Raw genomic sequence first — 26,933 nt, forward strand, 5'->3', positions numbered from 1 at the left:
TCAGACCAGTGTCAGTGAGTTTTGGACAGCATGGAATCTACAGGTAACATCGCAGCTGAACTTTGTTCTTTTTGATATATGACATGCAAGCTTTCCAGTAGGATATTTTGACTAGCACTTGGGAGAAGGAACCCTGATTACATTTCTCTCCCTGCTGCAGTCCACTGCTATGATCACTTGGCGTGTAACATTAAAATACAATCAATTGTTCGGATCTGATTCTAAATTAAATCCACACTGACAAAAGTATACATTCCTAATTGTAAATGTAAGAGCCTCTTAGTGTCTTGCTGCACAAAGATGACTAGAATTGAGCATAATTAAATAAATCAGTGGAACAGCTGCTGTAGAAATGAGAAATTCAGGTAGGCATGTCAGTTTATTATTGCAAGAGAGTGAACTGAAGTAACTGACCAAAGACTGTGAGAACATTCTGATTTTAGATGCTAAAGTAGTAAGTTTTACTCCATTTCACAGAACTTGCCAAATTAAAGTAAAAGAAATTGTCATTATCAAAATGTCAATGTTTAAAGCCCAGCATTTATTAAACTAAAAATGGCATCATTATCACAACCCTGACGAATGCAATAGTGCACAGAATATCTTCCTGAATACATAGATAAGCAACATACAAAAACACAGATTTAAATTCAGCCACAGATGAAATATACGCTGCCAGTTTGGGAGCTTTTCTTTTTAAGCCAACAATGTTCAGCAATGCAGTAATGGCAAGCCATAAAAATCAATAACTGGCAGAAGTAAAAGACCGTATTGTTAAGCTACCCTAGTCCAAAGCCATCCCCAACATTGAGGAATGCTTTAAGTTGCCCCGACCCAACCCCAGAACTAACCTTCCTAAATCTTGCCTTTCAAATTCCCCTCCACTTTCATGGTTCTCAGTTTTCTTTGGTTAAACATTTATCTATGATTGGCTTAGTATCCTTTCTGGATTACACCTATGCAAAATATTCTGGACATTTATCAATGTTGTATGTGCTATTTTATAAATTGTTGGCAGATCTGACTTAGTGCTGTATCTCCACAATCCAGCACAGGGGGCCGACGTGTAATTTAAGGTTAATTCTCCAGGTACTGATTCTCTATCCATCGCCTTTTTCATAGAAAAATTGAATCCTCACAATGTGGGGGCAGGCCACTCAAGTCCACATCAACCTTCTGAAGAGCATCCCACACAACAAACCCTCCAATACCTTGTATTTCTCATGGCTTACCCACGTAGACTGCAGCCTTTGGATTGTGGGAACAAGCCCACAGGGGAAATGGGCAATCTCCACATAGACAGTATGGAATTGAACCTGAATCTCTGGTGCTATGAGGCAGCAGTGCTAACTGCTGAACCACTTTTGAAGGTAATCTGGTTTTGCAATGGTATATTGGTTAAGGCAGTACATTAGGAAAGTTGATTGCTACTGTCAAGAGCCTATTACTGTCTGGATTTAGAGAGATCTTTTATAAGATGCAAAAGGGGATTGACAAAGTACTAACAGAAAGGCTGTTTCCTTTTGTGGGACAACTTAGAATGAGAGGTCATGTTTTAGGATAAGGGGTAGCAGATTTAAAACCAATGAGAGAAAATGACTTCACCTAAAGGATCATTAATCTGTAGAATTCAGAGAGAGATTTTTAATTAGTACTGGTATGAGGAGTTGTGGAAGGAAGGCAGGAAAGTGAAGTTGAGGCCAAAATGAGATCAGCTTTATTCATATTGAATGGAGGAACAGGCTTGAGGGGGTGAATTGCCTAATCCTGCTCCTAGTTCTTATGTCCTGTTTATTCTAAGCTGCTCAGGTGGTCTGTGCACACCTACTGGCTTCTGGTTCCAGAGGTTGCTGTCATGAGGTCTGTGCAGCAGCTGCAAAGGTTAGAGGCAACACAGGTGGTAATGCCACTGCCTCTGAACCAGAAAGTCCAGGTTCAAAGGAAACTTGCCACAGGCTGATTTAAAATAGCAGGAGGCAATGAGGTAGTGATAAAGTGCTGGGCTAGTAATCCAGACTCCCCAGGCTTCTGGTCTGAGGACATTGGTTCAAATGTCACCATATGGGGAACTTTGAATTCAATAAAAACCTGGGACAAAGAGCTAGTCTAATGGAAATCATATATCACCTAGAGTCCTACAGTACAGAGACAGACCCTTTGACCTAAACTAATCAATGCTAACCAAAATGTCTGTCCATACTATCCCCATTTCCCTGCGCTTGGCTTATATCCTTCTAATCCTTTCCTATCCATGTATTTGTCCAAATGCCTTTTTAAATGTTATTAATGTACCCGCCTCAATCACTTCCACTGGCAGCTCAGTCCATATGCATACCACCCTCTGTGAGAAAAGGTTGCCTCGCAGATTCCCTTTTGTTCTTTCCCCTCGAACTTTAAACTGATGTCCTCTAGTCCCCAACCCTGGGAAAAAAACTGAGGGCATTCACCCTATCCATGTCCTTGCAAAATAACTTCTCAACTTCTTTACTCAGTCCTGTCTGATGAAGGCCAGTGTACCAAAAGCCTCTTCACTGCCCTGTCTACCTGTGATTGTTGTGAAAAACCTGTCTAGTTCACTAATGCCCTTTAAGAGAGGAAATCTGCCATTTTTACCCAGTCTGACCTATATAGCCACTGCCTCTGGTTTGAAATTGCATTGGATTCAAGTCCCATCTGCCCTGGAAGTGTGTTATAGCATGTCTGAATGGGTTGATTTTAAAAATCTATATAATTGCACCAATAGGGTAGTTTTGTGCGTGTGCTTGATTAGTTAAACTTGGTGCAGATTCAAAAGAAACAAGCTGTAGAAGTAGGTGGAAGTTGCTATAATCACGAGAGAACACTTTAGAGCATTGAGTAAATTGCTGTTAAATTCCAGATTTAAACTGGTGAGTCACCTCAGCATAGCTCTGAGATACAATCTATCTGTTGTATATTTTATTAGTTAAATATACCATATTAACTATTCTTTACAACATAATTATTTTCTTATTGAAAAATGCCTTAGATCCACTAGATCTTTTTTTGTAAAGTAGAAATGGATTATTAGATAAATGTATATCCCAGAGTGAAATGTTCACAGTCACACTGTACATGTGTCTAATAAACAAAGTATCGGTTTCAGTCCAGCAGCCAGAAATCCTCCATGAAGCTCCAGCTTTTTTATTCTAGAGTATGATTATTCCTAACTAAGGGGGACACATATAACAATAGAGTAAATGGTGTGGAACTACAATGCTTCAGTTTACCTGGGAAAGCAAAAGGAAATGTGTCGGGAATCCTGATTACTGCCTTTTTATATTAACAACTGACAGGTGTTCTTGTGAATTACATAAAATTTCCCCTAATGGGGTCTTTTGGTGGTAGTGTCCTAACTCCAGAACCAGGAGGCCCATGTTCAAATCCCACAACATAAGGGTAGTTGTGGGAGCTGACATAACATTCTGCACAGGTTGATTAGAAAAGTAGATTAAATTACGAAAAGGTTTTCCCTCCCTGGGGCTCTTGCATAGTGGTAGTGTCCTTACCTTTATGGCAGTAGGCCTGGTTCAAGTCCAACTTGCTCCAGAGGTGTGTCATAACGTCTTGCACATGTTGATTAGAAAATAGGTTGAAAAATAAACGTGTTCCCCCAGTGGGGTTCTTTGTGCAGTGGTATTTTCCCTTCCTCTGGACCAGAAAGCATGTCTCATATCAACTTTGAACAACTTATTTAAAATATCTCAACGTGTTGCCCCAAGGATTCTTAGGGTGCAGTAATAGAGTCATACAGCATGGAGACTGACCCTTTAGTCCAATCAGTCCACACTGCCAATGTTTCCAAACTAAACTCATCCCACCTCTCTGCGCTTTGCCCATATCTCTCCAAACCTTTCCTATTCATGGACTTATCCAAATGTCTTTTAGACATTGTTACTGTACCTGCATCCACCACTTTTTCTGGCAGTTCACTCCACACACGAACTTTGTAAAAAGGTTGCCCATTACGTCACTAGTAAATCTTTCTTCTCTCACCTTAAAACAAATATACTCCTGCCCCTAGTTTTGAACTCCCCCAACCTATGGAAAAGACCCTTGTCATTCACCTTACCCATGCTCCTCATGATTTTATTTCTAGTGAAAAAAGTCTCAGCCTTTCTGGTCTATTTTTATATCTCAAACCCTCCTTTCCCGGCAACATCCTGGTAAATCTTTTCTGAGCCCTCTTCAGTTTAACAATATCCTTCGTATAGTAGAGCAACCAGAACTGCTCACAGGACTCCAGAATGTTTTTCAAGTCACAGCTGCTCCAGAGTTGTTTCAAAATATATATGAACAGGTTGATTAGAGAATATGTACAACATGATCTCTCAATATATCACCTTTCTTAAAGGAATACTATTAATGAATTGAAATTAGAGAATTGTAGCCAAGGGGTTGATTTCTACTGGTTTTATATTCAATTTATATGGACATGCGGCAGCATAGTGGTTAGCACTGCTGCCTCACAGCAGCAGGCACCCCGAGCTTGATTCCATCCTCGGGTGACTGTGTGGAGTTTGCACATTCTCCCGGTGTCTGTGTGGGTTTCCTTTGGGAGCTCCGGTTTCCTCCCACAGTCCAAAGATGTGCAGGTTAGTTGGATTGGCCATTGCTAAATTGGTCATGCTTAAGTGTCCAGGGGATGTTCTGGCTAGGTTGATGTGCCATAGGAATTGCAGGGTTACAAGGATGGGTTGGGGTCAGGGTTGGGATGCTGTTTGGAGTCTTGGTGTGGACTTGATGGGCTGAATGGCCGGCTTGCACACTGTAGGAATTCTATGATTCTATGTTTAAATCAAGTACTTAAATGGAATAAGTGCCCCCTCCTTCCTTTCACAAAAGGACACATTTTAATGGAACTTCATGAAAAAGCAAAATTTCCACAGGAATAGTTTCTACCTCTTACAGATATTTTTTATGTTCAGGTATGTTATGCCATTCCCCGGGAGCAAGGGTGACTATCAACCTAGGCCTTCTGATCCAAAGGTAGGGACACTCGCACTGCATCACATGAGGCCGAATATTTGAAGAGGAACTGGGGAGACATCTCACCTATAGATATTTTATGTTGTGGAGGCGCCAGTGTTGGACTGAGGTGAGCAAACTTAAAAATCACACGACACCAGGTTACTGTCCAACAGGTTTACATATTTGAAAGCACAAGCTTTTGGAACGCTGCTCCTTCATCACGTAGCTACTGGGGCAGGATCATAGGACACAGAATTTACAGTAAAAGATCATAGTCTCAGAAACTGATGTGATATATTGAACAAACCTAGATTGCTGTTAAGTCTTTAATTTTTTAGAATGGGGTTGCAGATTTTGATTCATTAACATGTAAATCCCAGAACTTCTTTCAAGTCACTTTCCTGAGAAACTTAAGGTTATTCCATGAGGATGGCCTCAACTGGAATCTCAGATTCATGTTACATTACAGGTGACTACACACATACACACTCTATCAGGTGCACACACACACACACACACACAAATCCCTCCCCCCCGCCACAATCACACTTACGCACGCACCCTCTCACAGGCATATGCTCCATCACATTCACACACACACACTCTATCAAGCACGCATGCATGCATGTACACACACACACTCCCTCTTTCATTCTGTCTCTCCCCCACACGCATGCATACATACATATAAGTCTATGGGGTGAATTTGCATTTGCAGATACATTCCATTTTGTTCAAAAAGCACACAAACTGTAGGCACTCAATCCATGTGACATTTTATAAATTTCTACTTTGGAAATAGAACCAGTCTGACTCAAGATTGGAACACCTTTAATGCTTGTCTGAGCTGAGATGTCACCTTTTTTATAAAACCTTAAGTTATCTCAAGAATGTGACTTGAAAGAAGTTCTGGGATTTAATGAATCAAAACCTGCAACCATTCTAAAAGATGAAAGACTTACCATCAATTTAAGTTTGTTCAACATATTGCATCAGTTGTATGACACTATAATCCTGCTCAGCTAGCTACCAGTTGAAGGAGCAGTGTTCCAAAAGCTTGTACCTCCCAATAGACCAGTTGGATTATAACCTGGTGTTGTGTGATTTTTAACATTGATATTGTAAATCAAACTGTTCAGACATGTTCTGACACACCTGGTAAATAGCCAGCAGGAAAGCTTTTGACGATCAGAACAATGGCAAATAGAATTTAATCTTGATAAATGTGAGGAGATGCATTTTTGGAAGACTAAAAAGCAACGGACTACATAATGAATGGTAAGACAGCAAGCCATTCAGAAGGTCAGAGACACCATGGTGTGCATATCCACAGATTCCAGAAGGCAACAGGACAGATTAATAAGATGATTAAGAAGGCATATTGGATAGTTGCCCTCATTAGTCAAAGCATTGAATATAAGATTTTGGAGGTTATGATGGATAAATGAAAATACTGCAGATGTTGTTAGCTGATATTAACCAGTATTAAATCAAATATTATACAAGGACTTCCAGAGATCTAGTAAAGTGGCTGCTCTTGACATGAAAACTACATTTGACCGAGTATGGCATCAAGGAATCCTGGCAAGATGGGAGTCAATGGATTTGGGGCAAACTCTCCACTGGTTGGAGTCATACCTGGCCAATAGGAAGATGGTTATGGGTTGTTACAGGTGAATCATCTTAGGTCCAGGACATGTCTGCAGGAGTTCCTCAGGATAGGGTCCATCTTCAGCTTCTTCATCAGTGATCTTCCTTTCATCATATAGTCAGAAGTGGAGAAGTTTGCTGATGATAACACAGTATTCAGCACCGTTCATGACTCCTCAGGTAGTCAATATCCAAATGCAACAAGACTTAGGCAATATCCAGGTTTGGGCTGATAAGAAGCAAGTAACATTCCCACCATACAACTGGCAGACAATGACTGTCTCCCAAAAGGAGAAAACCTAACCATTGCCCCATGACATTACCATTACTGATTCCCCATTATCACCATCCTGGGGGTAGCCACTGACCAGAAACTGAACTGGACTAAGTACTGGAGCTACAAGAACAGGTCAAAGGCTAGGAATCCTGTGACAACTAGTTTACTTGCTGACTCTCTAAAGCCTTTCCACTATTGATAAGGCACAATTGAGGAGTGTAATAGAATATTCTCCACTTGCTTGGATGGGTGCAGCTCCAATAACAGTCAAGAAGCTTGACACCATCTAGAACAAAGTAGCCTACTTGACTGACATCACACCTATGAACATTCAACCTCTCCATCACTGACACACCCAGTAAATGTTGTTCATTCATGGGACATGGGAGTCACTGTCTACCCAGCATTTATTGTCTATCCCTAGTTGCCCTGAGAAGGTGGAGGTGAGCTGTGCTACAGATATACGCTAAGGTTCATGAGACAGCACCTTCCAAACCCACAACCACTTCCATCTAGAAGGATAAGGGCAGCAGATACATAACAACATCAACACCTACAAATTCCCCTCCAAACCTAACTTGGAATAATATGAACATTCCTTCATTGTCACTGGATCAAAATCTTGGAACTGCCACCTTTTCAAGAATAACTGAGATGGACAATAAATCTTGGCCAAGCTAGCAATGCCCATATTCAATGAATGAATTTAAAAATGCTGTCCTTTCTTAAAACACCATTACCGATAAATTGGAATGAAAACTTCACTCAAAGAAATCATGGCTAAGGCAAACAGATTTCTATCTCTTTTATTTTCAATTAATCTGATGCTTTCACTACTTAATACATGTGCCTTGAAGTGGACTGGAAGAAAAGTAAACACAAAAACTCCAAAGGAAAAGTTAGCACTTTAAATTGAAATTCAATTCTGATCATCAAACTCCAGCTCAGAGGAACAGAAACGGGCAGTCAGACCATGACCCCCTGCACTGCCCACTTGATTTCTAATCAAGATCCATATCAGGAAGTGCACTTCTGTGGATGCTGCCCAAGGATCTGCTGTTTGAGACACAAAGGTCAAACCACACATTTCTTTCCATTACATTCACACATAGAGAATGGGCATCTGGAGAGGATCAGGCCATGAAACAAGTTGGCAGTCTATTAGTCAGAGTAGCCGTAGCCTCCAAGTACAAAGTGGTGGACTCAGGATCCACATAAAAGAAATAAGGGGGGTGGGGAGTGCACTTACAAAGCACTTTCATTAACATCCGTCATCTCAAGGACCATCCTAGCAGATTATGTATCTCTGAATAGCAATAATAAAATTGTACAGCAAGGAAACTGACCTTTCGGTCCAACTCGTCCATGCCGACCAGATATCCAAACATATTCTGGATTAGTGGTGCTGGAAGAGCACAGCAGTTCAGGCAGCATCCAAGGAGCAGCGAAATCGACGTTTTGGGCAAAAGCCCTTCATCAGGAATGAAGGCAGTGAGCCTGAAGCGTGGAGAGATAAGCTAGAGGAGGGTGGGGGTGGGGAGAAAGTAGCATAGAGTACAGTGGGGGAGGGGATGAAGGTGATAGGTCAGGGAGGAGAGGGTGGAGTGGATAGGTGCAAAAAGAGATAGGCAGGTAGGACAAGTCTGGACAAGTCATGGGGACAGTGCTGAGCTGGGAGTTTGGAACTAGGGTGAGGTGGGGGAAGGGGAAATGAGGAAACTGCCTTTCTGCTCCTTGGATGCTGCTTGAACTGCTGTGCTCTTCCAGCACCACTAAATCCAGAATCTGGTTTCCAGCATCTGCAGTCATTGTTTTTACCTCGTAGATATCCGAACATAATCTAGTCCCACTTGCCAGCATTTGGCCCACATTCCTCTAAACTCTTCCTATTCATATTTTCATCCAGATGCCTTTTAAATGTTGTAATTATACCAGCCTGCACCACGTCCTCTGGCAGCTCATTCCATATACGCACCGCCCTCTGCGTGAAATATAGGAGACGCAGCATTTAACTTGTATACAGCAAGACCTCAAAAACAGTAACATGATAATGACCAGGTAATCAGTTTAATGTAATAAAATCTAAATATTGCAGATACTGGAGATCTGAAATAAAAGCCGAAAATGTTGGAGAAACTCAGCTGGTCTGGCAGCAGCTATGGAGCGCGAAATTGAGTTAACATTTCAAGTTCAACGTAACTCGAGTTCAAGGTAAACTCTCTTTTCACTCTCTCAACACATGCTGCTGGATCTACGCAGTTTCTTCAGCACAATCTTTTTGATGTCGGTTGAGAGATTTAAAACTAGCTCGGGACACGAGTAGAACTCCCCTACACTTCTTCTAGAATAGTGAAATTGAATCTTTTAATGGGTGCAGATGTTAATTATACATATTTCCCCCCCTTAACCGCTCCCCTTCAGAGTGACTATTACCTCTGCAGCAGGTGGAACACTACCAAGGCACAAGTTATATTTGCAACAAGACTATGACTCTATGACTATAAGACATTGCCCCTTTAAAGAGAAAATCTCCAGTGCAAAACTACTGAGATTGTTGGACATGACTGAATAAATTTACTGTAAAGCGGATTACTGTTTAAGAGCATATTTTACTTATTACTAAGACGGAGCACACTCAGACTGATGTAATGGCTCCGCAATGATCTCAGAGTCTGACTCACTTTCATGTTTTTTTTGCACTAAACGGCTTTAGCTTTAAACCCAGTTTAAATACCGGCTTAGACACACAACAACCCACCAGCTGATTGGGTGGAAAACGCGGGGGTTCCCTTGCATGTCTAATCTGATTGGTTCGTAAGATTTCCCAGCAGGCAAAATTACGCGGGAAAGGAGTCAGAGGCAAAAGCACTTAGAAGGACTTGGATTTTCCATCTTTTCCTTGGAAAGAGAAGAAGAATTCAATGTATATCATTATGTCCGGGAGTGCGAGTTGCAATTCGCCCAAGCGGATGGTTGTCTCTGTCATTAAAGCCACACCGTTTCAATCCAAGTGTGGCACCGAGGAATTAAATTTGGGGGATTTCTCAATGGTTTTTCCCTACAAATGGCCGGAAAACTCCAACAGTATGAGTCTGAGTCCGACCCCCAGCATTGGATCGACAGGGTCCGCTTCGCCCAGGCAGAGTCCTGATATCGCCGCCTACAAGGTAAAGGGGGCTTGGGTTGTCTTATTCCTGTCGCATAAACAGATCTTCGTGGAAATGTGCTGCACAGCTAAGGCGCTGTCATCTCGTTCCTATGCAGAGAATATCTAACACAACAGAAGGGAAAAGAGAGTGAGATTGTACATACAGTAAACTTGCACTTGTCAGCAGTAAAGTACAGTCGTACCAAGTCTTTGCAGATTATATTTAATTTGTAATAGGAACAATGCCGGGGGAAGTCCAGTAGATCTAGCGACATGTTTGGAGGAACAGTTTATATTTCGGGACAGATATGACTTTCCTTAGAGACTTTTAATTTATAGCCTGTGGGCAACAGATTTACTGAAATCTACTTGCTGTTCATTTCCACCCCGCCCACCAACGACTAGTGTGGATTTCAGAATATTGAAAATAACCTTATTGACAAATATAACTGATCTAACGATTCAATTTCCAGATTTATCACTTCTTTTCCTCTTCTCTGATTGCTGTACGCAACACTTACTTTCTCAATTTGAAAATGATCGCTTGCAATGTTTGCCCTTTCTCTATGATGGTGAACTTGTATAGTTAAATTTTAAGCCGGGAGTGCCTTCCTAATGAACTAATATCGTTTAAGATTAGTGCTGCGTTTCTAATTTCTTTTGAATAGCCTGAAATTGCAAATGTGGAACGCGCCAAAAATGTAACAGGCGCCAAGGTTCCATCTCCATGGAGACGGGACACGGGTGGCCACGCCCCCCGCTTGTTATTGGCTACTGTCGGTGGGAGCGTCAATTCAAACTGGAGGGATTCCTAGGGGATTCTTGCAAGGAGAGTTTAAATTAATCCTCACCCTTTTTATGTGCAATTCTCAGTTTATTTCATTTGCAGCGATCTAATCTTCACTGATTGCAGTCTGTACATTGTCAGCTTTTGAAACCCTCTTTCTGTCTTCAGAAATCCATTCATCAAAAGTTGGTGGAAGCAGTGTCACAGGTTTACAAAAGGGAAATAGACCCATCGGTCCAACTCAGTTCATGCTGACTAGATATCCTAAAATAATCTAGTCCCATTTACCAGAATTAGGCCCATGTCCCTCTAAACCCTTCCTATTCATATACCCATCCAGATGCCTTGTAAATGTTGTAATTATACCAACCTCCACTGCTTCTTCTGGCAGCTCATTCCAATCACAGACCACCCCTGCATGAAAATATTGTCCCTCAGGTCCCTTTGGGGTAGCACAGTGGTTCAGTGGTTAGCACTGCTGCCTCACAGCTCCAGGGACCCAGGTTCGATTCAGGCCTCGGGCAACTGTCTGTGTGGAGTTTGCACATTCTCCCCGTGTCTGCGTGGGTTTCCTTCGGGTGCTCCGGTTTCCTCCCACAGTCCAAAGATGTGCAGGTGAATTGGCTGTGCTAAATTGCCCCTAGTGTTAGGTGCATTAGTCAGAGGTAAATGGGTCTGGGGAGGTTAATCTTCGGAGGGTTGGTGTGGACTGGTTGGGCCGAAGGGCCTGTTTCCACATTGTAGGGGATCTAATCTAAATCTTTAATCTATGCCATCTAACACCCCCTCCTCCCCCACCGCATGGAAAAGACCTTGTCTGTGCACCCTATCCATGCCCCTCATGATTTTATAAACCTCAATAACATCACCCATCAGCCTCTGACATTCCAGTGAAAACACCCTCAGCCTATTCAGCCTCAAATCCTCCAAGCCTGGCACTATCCTTGTAAATCTTTTCTGAACATTGTCAAGTTTCACGACTGACTCTAGCAGGGAGGCCAGAACTGTGCGCCTGAATTTTTTTTTTGAAGTAGATGGATTCTTGATAAGCAAGGGGGTGAAAGGTTGTTGGGGGCAAACAGATTGCGTTTTTGTGGCGCAGTGTTAATGTCTCCAATTGAGCCACAAGGCCTGGGTTCATGGCCGATCTGCTCCAGAAATGCGCCATTACATGTCTGAATTGGGAACAAGGGTATCAGTGCTGCCTGACCTGCTGTACTTTTCCAGCACCACTCTGATCTCCAGCATCTGCAGTCCTCACTTTTGTCTAGTTGATTTTAACCTTACTCTGAATCCTCTTGCAAGATTGCCTACCTTGAAGAAGTTTTCCTCCTCTCTCCACAAGAATCTCAGTGAGTTTCCCACTGCAACCCCCAGGTCATCTTCTCTGCCCTGTAGCTCTTAAAATGCTGCCTGGCCTGCTATGCTTTTCCATCACCACTCTGAACTAAACAAGGATATCAAGTCAGACATAAGAACTTGGAATGGTTGTAGGCAATTCAGCCCCTTGAGTCTGCTCTGCCATTCACTATAATCATGGCTGATCTCATCTTGGCCTCAACTCCACTTTCCTGTTTGCCTACTAATTAAAAATCTATCTTTTCCTGAAACTTACTCAGTACCCATTATCTACTGCGTTTTGTAGTCGTGAATTCCACTGACGATTTTATTGAAAGCTAGTGCAGGGCTGAATGGCCTACTCCTAGTATATATGCATGCATGTGTGGTTGGGAGCATGGGAAAGTACGGGTTGCGTGTGTAGAAAATCTCTCCAGCCTTCAAAGCTATTACCCACTACTTAATACCTTTCCAAATCTCTCCTCATTTTTCTCTGCTTTCTGCCTCTAGTGCAGTCAAAGGGGCACGGTGGCTCAGTGGTTAGCACTGCTGCCTCACAGCGCCAGGGATCCGGGTTCGATTCCAGCCTCTGGCAACTGTCTGTGTGGAGTTTGCACCCTGTGTTTACATGGGTTTTCTCCTGGTGCTCCGGTTTCCTCCCACAATCCAAAGATGTGTGGGTTAGGTGACGTGGCCATGCTAAATTGCCCATATTGTTAGGTTCATTAGTCAGAGGTAAGGGAATAGATCTGGGTGGGTTACTGTTTGGAGGGTCAGTGTGGATTTGTTGGGCCGAAGGGCCTGTTTCCATACTGTAGGGAATCTAATCAAAATCTTGCATTAATGTAGCATTCTGAAAGCTGCAGAGCTAATCAAACACTTTTGAAGTGTAGTTCAGAAAAAAGTATAAAAATGACCAAGATTTTGAAGTCACGGACCAGAGATCAAGGGAGATGAGATTTCTTTCTTAAGCAACCAGTGTCACTTGTCTATAACTTGATGCCTCAAAGGTTGCAAAGGCTGTGAATGATTTTCAAAAGGAAATTGCACAGACACTTGAGTGAAATCAATTTACTAGCCTACTGGTATAGAGTGTGGGGGATTGAGTCTGCTTGGACTGCTCTGCAGAGAGCCAGCGTGGACTTGATGAATCAAACAGCCTCTATATATGTCGAAATGACTCTGGATTTGGGTATCACTGCCCTTCCCTAGTTGCCCTGGAAAGTGATAGTAGGTCACTGTTTAAACTGCTCAGCATTTCTAGCTAAATTGCCACTTAACAGGGTAACTAAGATTCAATCATGGCTTTTCTTTGCTAAAAAAAATTAGTGAAGCAGAGTTTATCAATAATCTAGAATCTTTATGCCTACTCTTATTGAGTTTTTGAAACATTCCTTCAAACGAGAGGGCATAGGTTTAGTGTGAGAGAGAAAATATTTAAAAGGGACCTACGGGACAACTTTATCCATATTCTTGTGCAATGAATGTAGCAGCTGAAAATGTGTTGCTGGAAAAGCGCAGCAGGTCAGGCAGCATCCAAGGAACAGGAGAATCGACGTTTCGGGCATAAGCCCTTCTTCAGGAATGGACTTTCCTGAAGAAGGGCTTATGCCCGAAACGTTGATTCTCCTGTTCCTTGGATGCTGCCTGACCTGCTGCGCTTTTCCAGCAACACATTTTCAGCTCTGATCTCCAGCATCTGCAGCCCTCACTTTCTCCTCAATGAATGTAGCAGACAAGTTAGGATCAGCAGAAATGCATGCAAAAAATAATAATAATTAATTTTGGCATGTTGGCCAGAACTCGGGATGAAATCCACCTAAAATTGTACAGGAAGCTCGTGCAATGTTCTGGAGTGCTCCTGATGATCCACTGCTGGTCAACCATTCAAGGGGGTCACTTGGGGGGGTGGAGGGGGGGAGATACTCCTGATTTCCAACGTGAACATTTCACTGTGTAAGGATAACTTCTTTGTCCGTTACAAAAATACCACCTTTACATTCTTGTAGACTGGGACTGACTAATGGAGGTCATGCTATTAGGCTCGTTATCCAGGAGTTCAGTGAATGATCTACGGCCATGGGTTCAAATCCCACTGTGGTAGCTGGTACAATTTAAATTCAGTTCATAAATGTGGAATTGGAAGCTCTTGTCAATAATGGTGACCTTCAAACCAGCAATTGTAAGGTCCCACCTAGTTTACTGATGTCCCTTTTTTGGGAAGGAAGCCTACGTTCATACCTTGTCTGGCCCACATGTGGCTCAAGGCCCACAGCAATGTGTTTGACTTTTCTTCACTGCCTTCTGAAATAGCCAAACAAAATACTCGGTGCAAGGCCAATTATGGATGAGCAATTAATGCTAGCCTTGCCAGTGATGACCACAGCCAAGCAGAGGCTCCTGAAACCTCAGTGAAAGGACATTCTTTATTGTATGATGGAGGAGGACACCAAACAAAACTTTCCATTTCACGTGAGTTTGGTTGTGGTAGAAATCTATCACAAAGAAAAGCCCGTTACAGTAGTGGAAACAGCCCTCCAGTAGTTGTTCCCTAGGTCACTGCTACAAAGACATTCTGAACCCTCACTGAACATTCTTTCCATTTAAGGCAGAGGTATTTGAATGGTAGTTAGGAACATTTAATCCTGTCCATTATTTGAATTATGTATTTCAATTATTCTGACTTGGTTCTTTAGTGTAATGTGTGAACTGCCCCACCCTTTCTTACTGTGACTGGGGAAGTGGATGTGGAATCTAACTCTGGAATGCAGACGTACATCAGTAACATCCTTGGGTTATGTGTTGCAGGATGGGATGAGGCGTGGCCGACCGAGAGCAGAAATAGTTCGAGATTTGATCACCGAGGGCACCTTGTCCACCAGCCGGATCCGCTGTCATATCTGCAATCGAGTTTTCCCAAGAGAGAAATCTCTGCAAGCGCACAAAAGGACACACACTGGTATGCAGATATGGGGACAGCATCAGCATCTCATTGATCCTGTCTATGCATGTTTCACTACATTGATCATCATTATCTTTTCCTTTCATACCCATCTCCTCACTGACTCTGCATCTCCATTCTCCTCACAGCGCCTGCTACTCGAGCTCATTCCATTTCGGGGTCTCAGTTGAGTTAAACCCTTAACCCTTTCAATTCTGTCTTGCTTCTGAAATCTAAAATTAATTCTGTTTGTGCTCCAGGCTACTTGATAAGGAGCTATGTATCAAATGTTAAATGCCAGATGCTAAAATGAAACAAAGAACTGAATGCTGACTACCTGAAACAAAAAAAAATAAACTGTTGAACTAACTCAGCAAGTCTGACAGCATCTGTGGAGAGAAAGCAGAATTAATGTTTTGGGTCCAGTAACCCTTCTTCAGAACTGAAAGAAGAGTCACTGGACCTGAAACATTGACTTTGCTTTTTGTCCAAATTTGCTGCCAGACCTGCTGAGTTTCTCCAACAATTTCTGTTTTTGTTTCATAAGTTAAGTGTTGCTTAGACAGAATCCAGGCAGATAACATCCTACTTCAGGGTTTTATTCGGATTCAAGTACAACCAGCTCCATGGATTAGTTATTTCCAATATCCAAATACCCAGCCAAGTTTTCACGAATCATCTGTTCCCTAGTTCCAACTGGCATCACTGCCAGAACATTACTAGATAATATCATCAAAGTGGTTCACCCACATGACTTTTTAATAATGTTTTCATGTTTGTGAATTTCCAGATTTCTAGTCTGGTATCACCCAACACTAATTTTACATCTTTCCTCAGCTTTCCTCTTTCTATTTTCATTTTGTTTATCAATTTTTCCAGACTCCTGCTTGGGATCTCTGTTTTTAAAACATTGTTGAAATAACAGTTCCAGGATTGAGGAGTTGCAGCTTTGACAAAGAATTGGAAAATCAGATGCCATTGCTTACGAACCGGGTGCTGGAGTAGGCCACTCTGTCCCTCATATAGAGTCATAGAGCTGTACAGCATGGAAACAGACCCTTCGGTCCAACCTGTCCATGCCGACCAGATATCCCAACCCAATCTAGTCCCACCTGCCACCACCCGACCCATATCCCGCCGAACCCTTCCTATTCATATACCCATCCAAATGCCTTTTAAATGTTGCAGTTGTACCAGCCTCCACCATTTCTTCTGGCAGCTCATTCCATACACCTACCACTCTCTGTGTGAAAACGTTGCCCCTTAGGTCTCTTTTATATCTTTTCCCTCTCACCCTAAACCTAGGCCCTCTAGTTCTGGACTCCCCGACCCCAGGGAAAAGACTTTGCCTACTTACCCTATCCATGCCCCTCATAATTTCGTAAACCTCCATCAGGTCACCCCTCAGCCTCCGATGCTCCAGGGAAAATAGCCCCAGCCTGTTCAGCCTCTCCCTGTAGCTCAGATCCTCCAATCCTGGCAACATCCTTGTAGATCTTTTCTGAACCCTTTCAAGTTTCACAACATCTTTCCGATATGAAGGAGACCAGAATTGCACACAATATTCCAATAGTGGCCTAACCAATGTCCTGTACAGTCGCAACATGACCATCCAACTCCTGTGTTGAATACACTGACCAATAAAGGAAAGTATACCAAACCCTTCTTCACTATCCTATCTACCTGCAACTCCACTTGCAAGGAGCTATGAACCTGCACTCCAAGGTCTCTTTGTTCAGCAACACTCCCTAGGACCCTACCATAAAGTGTATAAGTCCTGCTAAGATTTGCTTTCCCAAAATGCAGCACCTCGCATTTATCTGAATTAAACTCCATCTGCCACTTCTCAGCCCATTGGCCCATCTGGTCAAGATCCTTTTGTAATCTGAGGTAACCCTCTTCGCTGTCCACTACACCTCCAATTTTGGTGTCATCTGCAAACTTACTAACTGTACCTCTTATGCTTGCATCCAAATTATTTATGTAAATGACAAAAAGTAGAGAACCCAGCACCAATCCTTGTGACACTCCACTGGTCACAGGCCTCCAGTCTGAAAAACAACCCTCCACCACCACCCTCTGTCTTCTACCTTTGAGCCATTTCTGTATCCAAATGGCTAGTTCTCCCTGTATTCCATGAGATCTATCCTTGCTAACCAGTCTCCCATGGGGAACCTTGTCGAATGCCTTACTGAAATCCATAGAGATCACATCTACCGCTCTGCCCTCATCAATCCTCTTTGTTACTTCTTCAAAAAAACTCAATCAAGTTTGTGAGATATGATTTCCCACACACAAAGCCATGTTGACTATCGCTAATCAGTCCTTGCCTTTCCAAATACAAGTACATCCTGTCCCTCAGGATTCCCTCCAACAACTTGCCCACCACAGAGGTCAGGCTCACCGGTCTATAGTTCCCTGGCCTGTCTTTACTGCCTTTCTTAAACAGTGGCACCACATTTGCCATCCTCCAGTCTTCTGGCACCTCACCTGTGACTATTGATGATACAAATATCTCAGCAAGAGGCCCAGCAATCACTTCTCTAACTTCCCACAGAGTTCTCGGGTACACCTGATCAGGTCCTGGGGATTTATCCACCTTTACCCGTTTCAAGACATCCAGCACTTCCTCCTCTGTAATCTGGACATCTTGCAAGATGTCACCATCTATTTCCCTACAGTCTATATCTTCCATATCCTTTTCCACAGTAAATACTGATGCAAAATATTCATTTTGTATCTCCCCTATTTTCTGCAGCCCCACACAAAGGCCGCCTTGCTGATCTTTGAGGGGCCCTATTCTGTCCCTAGTTACCCTTTTGTCCTTAATGTATTTGTAAAAACCCTTTGGATTCTCTATAATTCTATTTGCCAAAGCTATCTCACGTCCCCTTGCCATTCAATAAAATCATGGCTGACCTCAACTCCACATTCCACCTCTACCTGATCACCTTTCATTTCATGCTTATCTAGATTGTCGTCTCACTTCTGACCTGTATAACTGAAATATTAATCTGCTACTCTTTTTTTTTTGTTTTAAAACTTACAGGTCGCTCTGCTATGATGTGTGTTTCATTAACGCAAAATCATTGAAGTGCAATTGATGCAAAATTTAATTTGCACTGAGGTCATTTTATCTTAATTGATAATCTCCAACTGAATCTGGAATCATACGGTTTAGAAACTTTAGCCAGGGCCTCTACCCTTGATTTCTGTTAGTTCCATTCCTCTTCATCTTGCTGTCTGACTCTGTGGACTTTAAGCCTTTGTGTACACTTCAGAGCATTAAAACACTTGTCGTCCTTTTTTGGTTACCATTGCTTGGTATTAGCAACAAGATGGCTTTGGTAACCTTGCTACACCATTCAGACTGGGTGCCTGCCTCCTTTTAGAATGGGACCAACTGAAAACATAGATCTGCTCCCGACAACAGGACCTTATCTTTTTTTAAAAACAGGGCCTCATGACACATTGTGAATTCTATGACCAGAAGCTGAACTGGGCAAACATATTGGCCCTAGTTCTGCAGGGAATCAACTCTTGGGGGGGCGGGGGGTCCAGTAAAAAAAAAGCATCAAATTTTTGGCTCTTCAAGAAATTTTATAAAAGTAGATACCTGTAATTATCTTAGCATTTGCGAATTCAACCCCCACTGCGCGCAAGATTTGTGTTCTGGAGAACAGCAAAAATCTCACCATTCAGTACTTTTTCCTTTCTCCTTTTCCCTGTTTGTGGGACGCTTAGGTGAGAGACCTTATGTGTGTGACTATCCAAGCTGTGGCAGAGCCTTCGTGCAGAGTGGGCAGCTCAAGACGCACCAGCGTCTGCACACTGGAGAGAAACCATTCATCTGCTCAGAGCTGGGTGAGTGAGACTGGGACGTGAGATGTGCTGCGTCGCTGTGAGGGGTGGGGAGCGTTTAATGGACTGTTATTTTTTTGAGCAGGTTTAGTGGATTGTACAACTACTCAGCACATTATACCTGGGCTGGCCCTTTATGGCTAATGTCCAGCTAAACTTCATGGTTCAGGGAGCCATGTGCTTCTTGTCCTTCCTCCACTTCTTTTGTCCCATCATTAGGTGAGTCATCAGCTGTCTTATTCCTTCCTTTTGCCTTTCCCCTTCTCTCTTTAAATTTAAGGCTGCCTCCACTAGTTAAGTCATAGAATCCCTACTGTGTGGAAACAGGCCATTCAGCCCAACAGGTCCATGCCAACACTCTGAGCTGCATCCCACCCACACGCACTTTCCTACCCTATCCCATTTCCCATGGCTACTCCACCTGACCTACACATCCCTGGACACTATGGGCAATTTACCATGACCAGCCCACCTAACCTACACATCTGTGGATTGTGGGAGGAAACCAGATCATTCTGAGAAAACCCACACAGTCATGGGGAGAACGTCTGTCTGTGTAGAGTTTGCACAGCCCCAAGGCTGGAATTGAATCTGGGTCCCTGGCGCTGAGGGGCAGCAGTGCTAACCGCTGAGCCACCATTACACTCAGGAGAATGTTAATAGAATACTTGACACAATAAATCTAATCTGATTTGTTTGTGCTTCAGTTTCGTCCTTGTTTCAAGATTCCTTCTGTCACCTCTCTTGTCTCCATTTCTTTAACCACCTCCAGCCCCACAACTCTTCAATCTCTGTACACTCTGTGATTCTGGATCTTGCATTGAATTTTAATTCTCCAGCATCAGTGGCTGAGATGTCAGCTGACTTGGACCCCAAACTCTGGAATTCTCCTCTTGGGAAACCTCTTTGGAAAAGGAGAGAGGACGCGTGAGATAAAGAGGCTCCTTGAAACTTATCCCCGATCAAGGTTTTTAGGTCTCTGGCCTAATATTTGGATCAGTGCCCAACCTTGTTTGGTAACACACTTGTCAAGCATGTTGATGTGTTGGGAATGATGATACATAAAATGTAAATTATATCTTTATTCATTGTGATGTAGTTGATTGTGGCTGGATCTGCTCCATGTGAGAAGGCAACAATAAACTCCCAGTTTGTATCAAATTTTGTACAATTTTATTCTGGAGAGGCCAATTTCAAATAAACCTGACACATTTGTCTCGAGTCTGAGCGATTTGGTGCTGTTTCGTTTTCTGTAGTGATTAGGCACAGCTTCAGTATCCCCTTTTTAATAAAGTAATGTTGTAAATTCTCTCCAGGTTGTGTCAGCAAGTTTACACATGCCAATCGACACTGTGCAAAACACCCATATGCCCGGCTGAGGAGGCATGATGGCACAACAGAACAGGGCAAGGTCACAACTGCTGAAGAAGATAAGGCAGTGGTGGAGTGGTTAACAAGGTGAGATATTGAACATTCCTGCTTCCTCCAATAACTGAACTGGCAATGTGTTTGTTTTGTTGAGCATTGATTTGAGTGTTTCATGTGAGTGTTGTTGGCACCTATTGCCCCTCCCCCCCCGGCCAAACAAAAATTGGTGTCTCCTATTTCCATAATACTGTAAGAACATAGGGATTGGGAGCAGGAGTAGGCCATTTAACCCTTTGTGCTATCCTCATATCCTTTGATATGTTTAATATCTGGAAATCTATCTGTGCACAAGAACTATTATCTAGTTTGACTAGTATTTAGTGCCAGTCTCTTACCAAAACCATCCAATGCTCTCTTGGATGCCTCAATTGAACACCTCAACTACATTTTCAGGAAGTGCATTCCATTCTCTAACAACTTGCTGGGTGGAAAAGATTTTATTCAATGACTAGGCCTCAACACTCGGGTAGGAATTCCAGAGCTTCTCTACAATCTGAATGAAGAAATTCATAAAAGCCATTTGGTCCTTTCAAACTGCATAAAATATTTCAATGTTTTGGTTTTGACTGACTTCTATGGCAGAGAATTCCATAGGCTCATTACTCTCTGGGTGACGGAATACCTCCATATCTCAGTCCAAAATGGCCTACCCCTTTTTCTGGTTCTAGACCCTTCTATCAAAGAAAATGTTCTTCCTCCTGTCATAACCAGCTTAGTTTCTGATTGGATTCACAACATGGGGCCTTTGATGTTATTTTAAAACTGTAGACTTCAACCCCACTGGGATTGAATTAAAGTTCTCTCTCTCCAATACATCATGCCCAACATGAGCAGGGTCATTCCAGAGAAGTGACTGAAGCGGAGAGATTCCTGATCTGCTCAGGCCTCCTTAGTCGTAGTCATAGAGATGTATGGCACAGAAATAGACCCTTCAGTCCAGCTTGTCCATGCTGACCAGATATCCTAAACTAATCCAGTCCCATTTGCCAGCACTTGACCCATATTCCTCTAAATGCTTCCTATTCATATAGCATCCAGATGATGCCTTTTTAAATGCTGTAATTGTACCAGCCTTCACCACTTATTCTGGCAGCTCATTCCATACACGCACCACCCTCGAGGTGATGAAGTTGCCCCTTTCTACCTTTCCCTCAGCAGGTGATTTCCTTAGTAAAATGAAGAAATTCGGAGCAGAAGTAGACAGTTCAGTCCTTCAAGTCTACTCCACAGTTCAATATGCGCATGGCAGATCATCCAACTCATTACTGTCTCCCTACCTTCCATATACTGGAGTTTGAGGTCGCAAATTTTGAGTTTTGAGATTTCAAACAATGTTTTTGCTTATCAAAGGTGCTGCATAACTCCAAAATTGCACTGTTATAGGATTGCAGTTCAGTACTGTACTAGCAGGGAAACCTATCAATTGCTCTGCAGAAGAACATTATAGACCGGGGGCTACAATTACAGAAAACTAGTCTATTAGGGGGTGATTGTGGCGGCAGTGCTGATATTAAACCAAACTTTGGATTTGCTGCCATTTATTTCATCCAGTCTGAGACCTTTAAATGTGTAACCCTGTTTCTCAGGTACTGGCGGAGTCGAGAACAGCGTGCAATCCCAGCAAGGGGAGAGGCAGGCAGCCAGAAATCTGACCAGGAACAGAAAAACCCAATGAACAGCCATCGAGACGAGGAGAAGGAAGAGAAGGAACAATGCTATACCGGGCAGCACCTGCAGGAACAGCGAGAGCGGTGGCACGGAGCACTGGCACTTATCCAGCTGGCAAATCTCTCCACCGATCAGCTGTACTGATCAGCCTTCCACTTCCCCCACCCCACCCCTCACCTGCTCATACATGGCAGAGTGCGGGTGGGGAAGAGGAGCAAGAAATGGCAAGTGAGTCCACTGCATGCTGTCTCTTGGAAGTCCAGCCTGTGGACTAATCTCTCTGACTGACAGGAACTCCCGCAGGTTTCTGGGTTTTAGTCTCGACTGTTGTATAGCAAGACTGAAGATTCTGATTTGATCCTTGTCAAAACTGCATCTTCATCTTGTTGCTCATTTGCTGTGTTTTAACTGGGGCCCTGTTGCTTCTGAGTAATTAAAAATACTGTTTCAGTCACTTTTTTTCTTAAAACCAATTTTAAATACTCATTTTCAAAGGAACAGTATGTGTATCAGCATTGATCTGTTTACCTGTTCCCCTCAATCTTTTTCATTGTGAAGCACTCACCTATTGAGTTTCTGTGGCTTGAGGCAAGAACTTGTATTTCATAGAATCCATACAGTGTGGAAGAGGGCCATTTGGCCCATCAAGTCCACACTGACCCTCCAAAGAGCATCCCGCCCAGACCCACCCCCTCTACTCTGTCCCTGTAATTCTGCATCTCACATGGCTACTTCACTTTAAATACACATCCCTGGACTCTGTGGGCAGTTTAGCATGGCCAATGCACCCAACATGCACATTTTTAGACTGTGGAAGGAAACCAGAACATCCACAGGAAGTTCGAGCATAGATGGGGGGAATTGTGGGACCTCTACAGACGGTCACCTGAGGGTGGAATTGAACCTGGATCCCTGGTACTGTGAGGCAGCAGTGCTAGCCACTGATTTATATAGCTTTACAGTCATCTGGATGCTTTTTGAAGTGTAATTATTAATATATTATGGGCAAATTTCGAAGAAGCAGTAAGATAATGACCAGAGCAATTGTCAGAGCCTCAGTTTTAACGTTTTTTAAACTCCACCTCCAGCAGTGTCATAGTCCCAATACTGTATTGGAGTGTCAACCTGAGTTGTGTGATGCATTGTGTCCACAAGCCTTCAGAGTCCAAGGTGGAGAATGTCTGATCCCTAAGGGGTATTTGTAGATGTTTTCTATTTCAGTGGTGTTGTGAACCTGTGAAGACAAGCTGGGTAATGGTAGAGTTAGGCCAGCAGATGGAGCAATGATCACTCCAGTTCCTCATCTGATTTTATGTTACCTGTTAGAATGCATTGCCGCCTACTGATGCACATAGAAACTACAGCACTTAGCAGCACTCCAATTAACTACAAATCTGTCGTGTTAATCTTAACAATTTTCCTGTTTTTTTTTCATTCAACTTGTCGTCACATGGGGGTCGGTTAGCTGAGTTGGTTGGATGGCTGATTTGAGATGCAGAGTGATGCCAATAATGCATGTAAATTCCTGCACCAGCTGAGGTTATCATGAAGATCCTCCCTTCTCAACCTCACTCCTCCCCTGAAGTGTGGTGACAATTGTATTAAACTCTCCATCAATTGTCCCTCTAATGAGAGAGCAGCCCCATTGTCCTCTGGGACTATGGTAACTTTACCTAGTTGCATGTTATTGCTCCACAGATATAAATATGGACTTGGGATAATATAATGTTTTAGCTTTCTCAAGCAATAGCTATAAATGCTATTTCTGTCTTATCATCTATGCTTTGGGTTTGGAGGAGGGTATGAGGACTGGAAGGAGACAGCACAAGATTGAGGTAGAGGTGATCTTGAGGTGTTACATTAAAACCAATTGAAAACTTGTGCCAATTTAATAATGCTGGTAGTTTTTCAATCTTAGTCTCCACTTCACTGCTTGAGTTGATACTTTCTCTCCCATAAAGATTTAAAGACAGAGAATCCAATGAAGAATTAAAGTTAACTCCTAGAACAGAAAACAAAACTCCTTCTTCAATGCTTCAAATGCCTCAAATTTGTACCTGATTGATGGATTATTTTGTACCTTTTTAATTGAGTGAAGAAAATTTCTATATTACTGGTTTCCCATAATGATGCAGGAGTTGGGAAATAGGGAGCTATGGGGAGGGACTGGTAATGGTGCAACAGAGGAGGAGAACAGCCAGAAAAGGTAATGTGTAATGATGGGAAGTTGAAGACAAAGAGGAAAACTAGAACAATGTTGGATCAGGGAGAAAGGAATGGAGCAGAAAGAGCAGGTGTGAGTCAGGAGAGGGAAAAATGGGGATGGAGAGGAATTAGAAAGAAGAGCAAGGGAGAAGGCGAATTGGGAGGGGTGGTGTCTGAGGTGTTCAATGGATGGGGAGGGAGGAGCTAGAGGAGATGCCCTGATATACTGTTCTTACATGACCTTGTTCACATAGTGCATCACTGACTTCTTAATTTGCAGTACAGCAATGGCACTATTTTTTTTTTAACAAGGTCAGGAGAAATTTGGAGTAGAGATGGGTTTGTTGACAATTTTTGTTTTCACCCTGCTCACTACAGTCTCTGTTTAAGTTATACATTTGCACTACATATCTAACCACTTCCACTTGTATAAGGGGACATTTGAGGTTTGGGATTTGACTGATTGTTGTCCCCATCCCACACACAGAAGACAAAGTGGATGGTTCTTTCCACTGGTTCCAGAGGAACAAACATTGGTGTTAAAATTTTGTCTGACTAATGATAACTACTTAGTAAGATATCATTTTGACTGTTGTGTGTTGTTTGAGAGTGGATGGAAGGGGGGGGGGGGGGAGTAAGAAAGGAGATTTTCCTTTGTCGAGACAGGGTAGTTGGGAATGAAATGAAGATTTTTAAAATCCTCGTGTCCTTGATAAGGGAATGGGTGGGGGTGTTGGTATAAAGAGAGATGATGCAGCAGTTCAGTGAGACTGAGTGCTGCTAATGTTTCCGTTCAAATATTGTGTACAACACATTGGTGAGAAGGTGGGGTTGCAAAGAATGATATACAAATTTATCTTTAAGGTGTAAGTAAATGGTCAGGACTAAGAGACTAGCTCAAGTACAGTTTTTTAAAATCGAGATTTTTAAAAATAGTTTTGTGAGGTTTTGAAGATGGTTTTTAATTCTAAATCAAAAGAGCTAACACCAGGCAGGTTCTACTGTTTTTAAAAATGATTCATGGGATGAGGTTGTAACTGGCATTTAATGCCTATCTTGAACCACGGCAATCTGTGTGGTGAAGGTAGTCCCACGGTACTTGCTGGGGGAGAGTGGTCCAGGCTTTTGACCCAGTGCTGACAAAAGGACAGGGATATAATTCCAAGTTTGGATGATGTGTAGTTTGGAGAAATTGCAACTATTTCTGTGCTACTGTTACCCTTGCCTTTCTAATGGAACAGAAATCACAGATTTAGGAGGTGGTGTCAAACCTGGGGCATGTAAATTAATGAATAAAGAAAGTATACATTGAAGGCGTACAAATGTACTACAGAGTGGACAGATTTAAAATCATTGTTTGGGAGAAGCTTTGAAAGCATTAATTAATCTTCTGCATCAAATTCTATCCTTTGTACACTTTTGAGCTGTATAGCTGCGTGTGGGATCTGGCTCTTGTAAATATGTAATTTAGCAAAAGGAAGATTGATTTTGACAAGGCTGTAGTTTAATTGCACTGTATATAAACTATTTAATAAATGGCAGAATAAATTTAATAAAAGGTCTTTTAGATGAAGGCAGCTGGCTTTGTTTATTCTTTTGATGATTGTTTCTCAAGGCCTGTGATGATGCAGGTAAATTGATGTCATTGCTAAATGGACTCCTGGTGAGCTAAAGCAAGATGGCTCCCCTCTCTTCCCACTGGGGTACCCAACTGTGCAGCTTAAAGTAAAACCGATGCTGAAGATCTGAAACAAAAAGGCTGAAATTGCTGAAGAAATTTAGGTTCGGCAGCATCTGGAGAGAATAACAGCTAACCTTTTGAGTCCTGTGACCCTTCTACAGAAGTGGCCTTAGTGTCTGTGTTTCACTATCACCTACCTGGCTCCCAATCGCATTAAGTGCAATCTTACAGCACAGGATAAGGGTCATTTGACCTATCATGCATGTGCATGACTTTCACAAAACGATATTGAGTGAGTCCCATTTTCCCAACTTTTTTTTCCCCATCCTTTACCTGGTGACTCCAGACCCATAGCAAAGTGGTTGAGTCAAATGCTTTCTGAATCAACCCAGAAAGCTACATAGTTCAAAGGTATTAGGGATGGGCTACAAGTGCTACCCTTGCCAGCAGTGTTCACATGTGGTGGAAGAATAAGGGAAAAACAAAATCAGTGGAAACCTGAACAGGAAAACAGGTTGAAACCTAATGAAGGAGAATGACATTATCTCCCTGTTCTTATTAACTGTAAATTAGCTCAGAAACTTGGGAGGTGAGATAATTTCTATTTCGGGATGACTGCTACAAGTTGATAATGTGGCAGTTAAGTCTGTCTGTTAGTTATAAAAATAGAAAACAGTGCCTGAAATCAGCTGATAATCACGCTAGCCACATGGCCCAGACACTATGATATAACTATCACGAACTGTTTGAACTGCCCTTGGAATGGGTTTCTGGCCAGCAAGTAGCAATTCCCGCTGTCAGGAAGAGAGTGATTCTAGCAGACCTAGTGAGGAGCACTGCTCACGAGGAAGTGCATCCTGAAAACTAGAAGATTCAGCATTAATTGTGTTGGGGCGGTTTAATTCCAGAATATGAAAAAGGCGAGAGTGCAGCTATCTCAGAATGTTTGTATGATTGGTT

The 26,933-nt window shown here is 42.6% G+C and overlaps 1 protein-coding gene across 1 annotated transcript; it reads left to right on the forward strand.

Moving 5' to 3' along the window:
* The first annotated feature begins 9,767 nt into the window (after positions 1–9,767).
* LOC122565418 (zinc finger protein 367-like) lies at positions 9,768–25,861 on the forward strand. Its single transcript, XM_043721372.2, has 5 exons — positions 9,768–10,083; positions 14,998–15,148; positions 18,875–18,994; positions 20,308–20,449; positions 22,006–25,861. Exons 1-5 carry the CDS (start codon positions 9,838–9,840, stop codon positions 22,229–22,231), a joined length of 885 nt encoding a protein of 294 aa, XP_043577307.1. The 5' UTR covers positions 9,768–9,837; the 3' UTR covers positions 22,232–25,861.
* Positions 25,862–26,933: the final 1,072 nt, after the last annotated feature.

Source organism: Chiloscyllium plagiosum, unplaced genomic scaffold, assembly GCF_037043375.1.
Source record: "Chiloscyllium plagiosum isolate Xiang-an unplaced genomic scaffold, Cpla_swu_hap1 HiC_scaffold_28, whole genome shotgun sequence".
In the NCBI taxonomy this organism is placed as follows: domain Eukaryota; kingdom Metazoa; phylum Chordata; class Chondrichthyes; order Orectolobiformes; family Hemiscylliidae; genus Chiloscyllium; species Chiloscyllium plagiosum.

Bases quoted from the DNA above. Each gene is read 5' to 3' on its own strand.
- LOC122565418 (XM_043721372.2), top strand. From the start codon at position 9,838: ATGTATATCATTATGTCCGGGAGTGCGAGTTGCAATTCGCCCAAGCGG. The intron at 15,149-18,874 runs GTATGCAGATAT...TGGGACGCTTAG, and splicing joins GCACAAAAGGACACACACTG to GTGAGAGACCTTATGTGTGT. The intron at 18,995-20,307 runs GTGAGTGAGACT...AATTCTCTCCAG, and splicing joins ATTCATCTGCTCAGAGCTGG to GTTGTGTCAGCAAGTTTACA.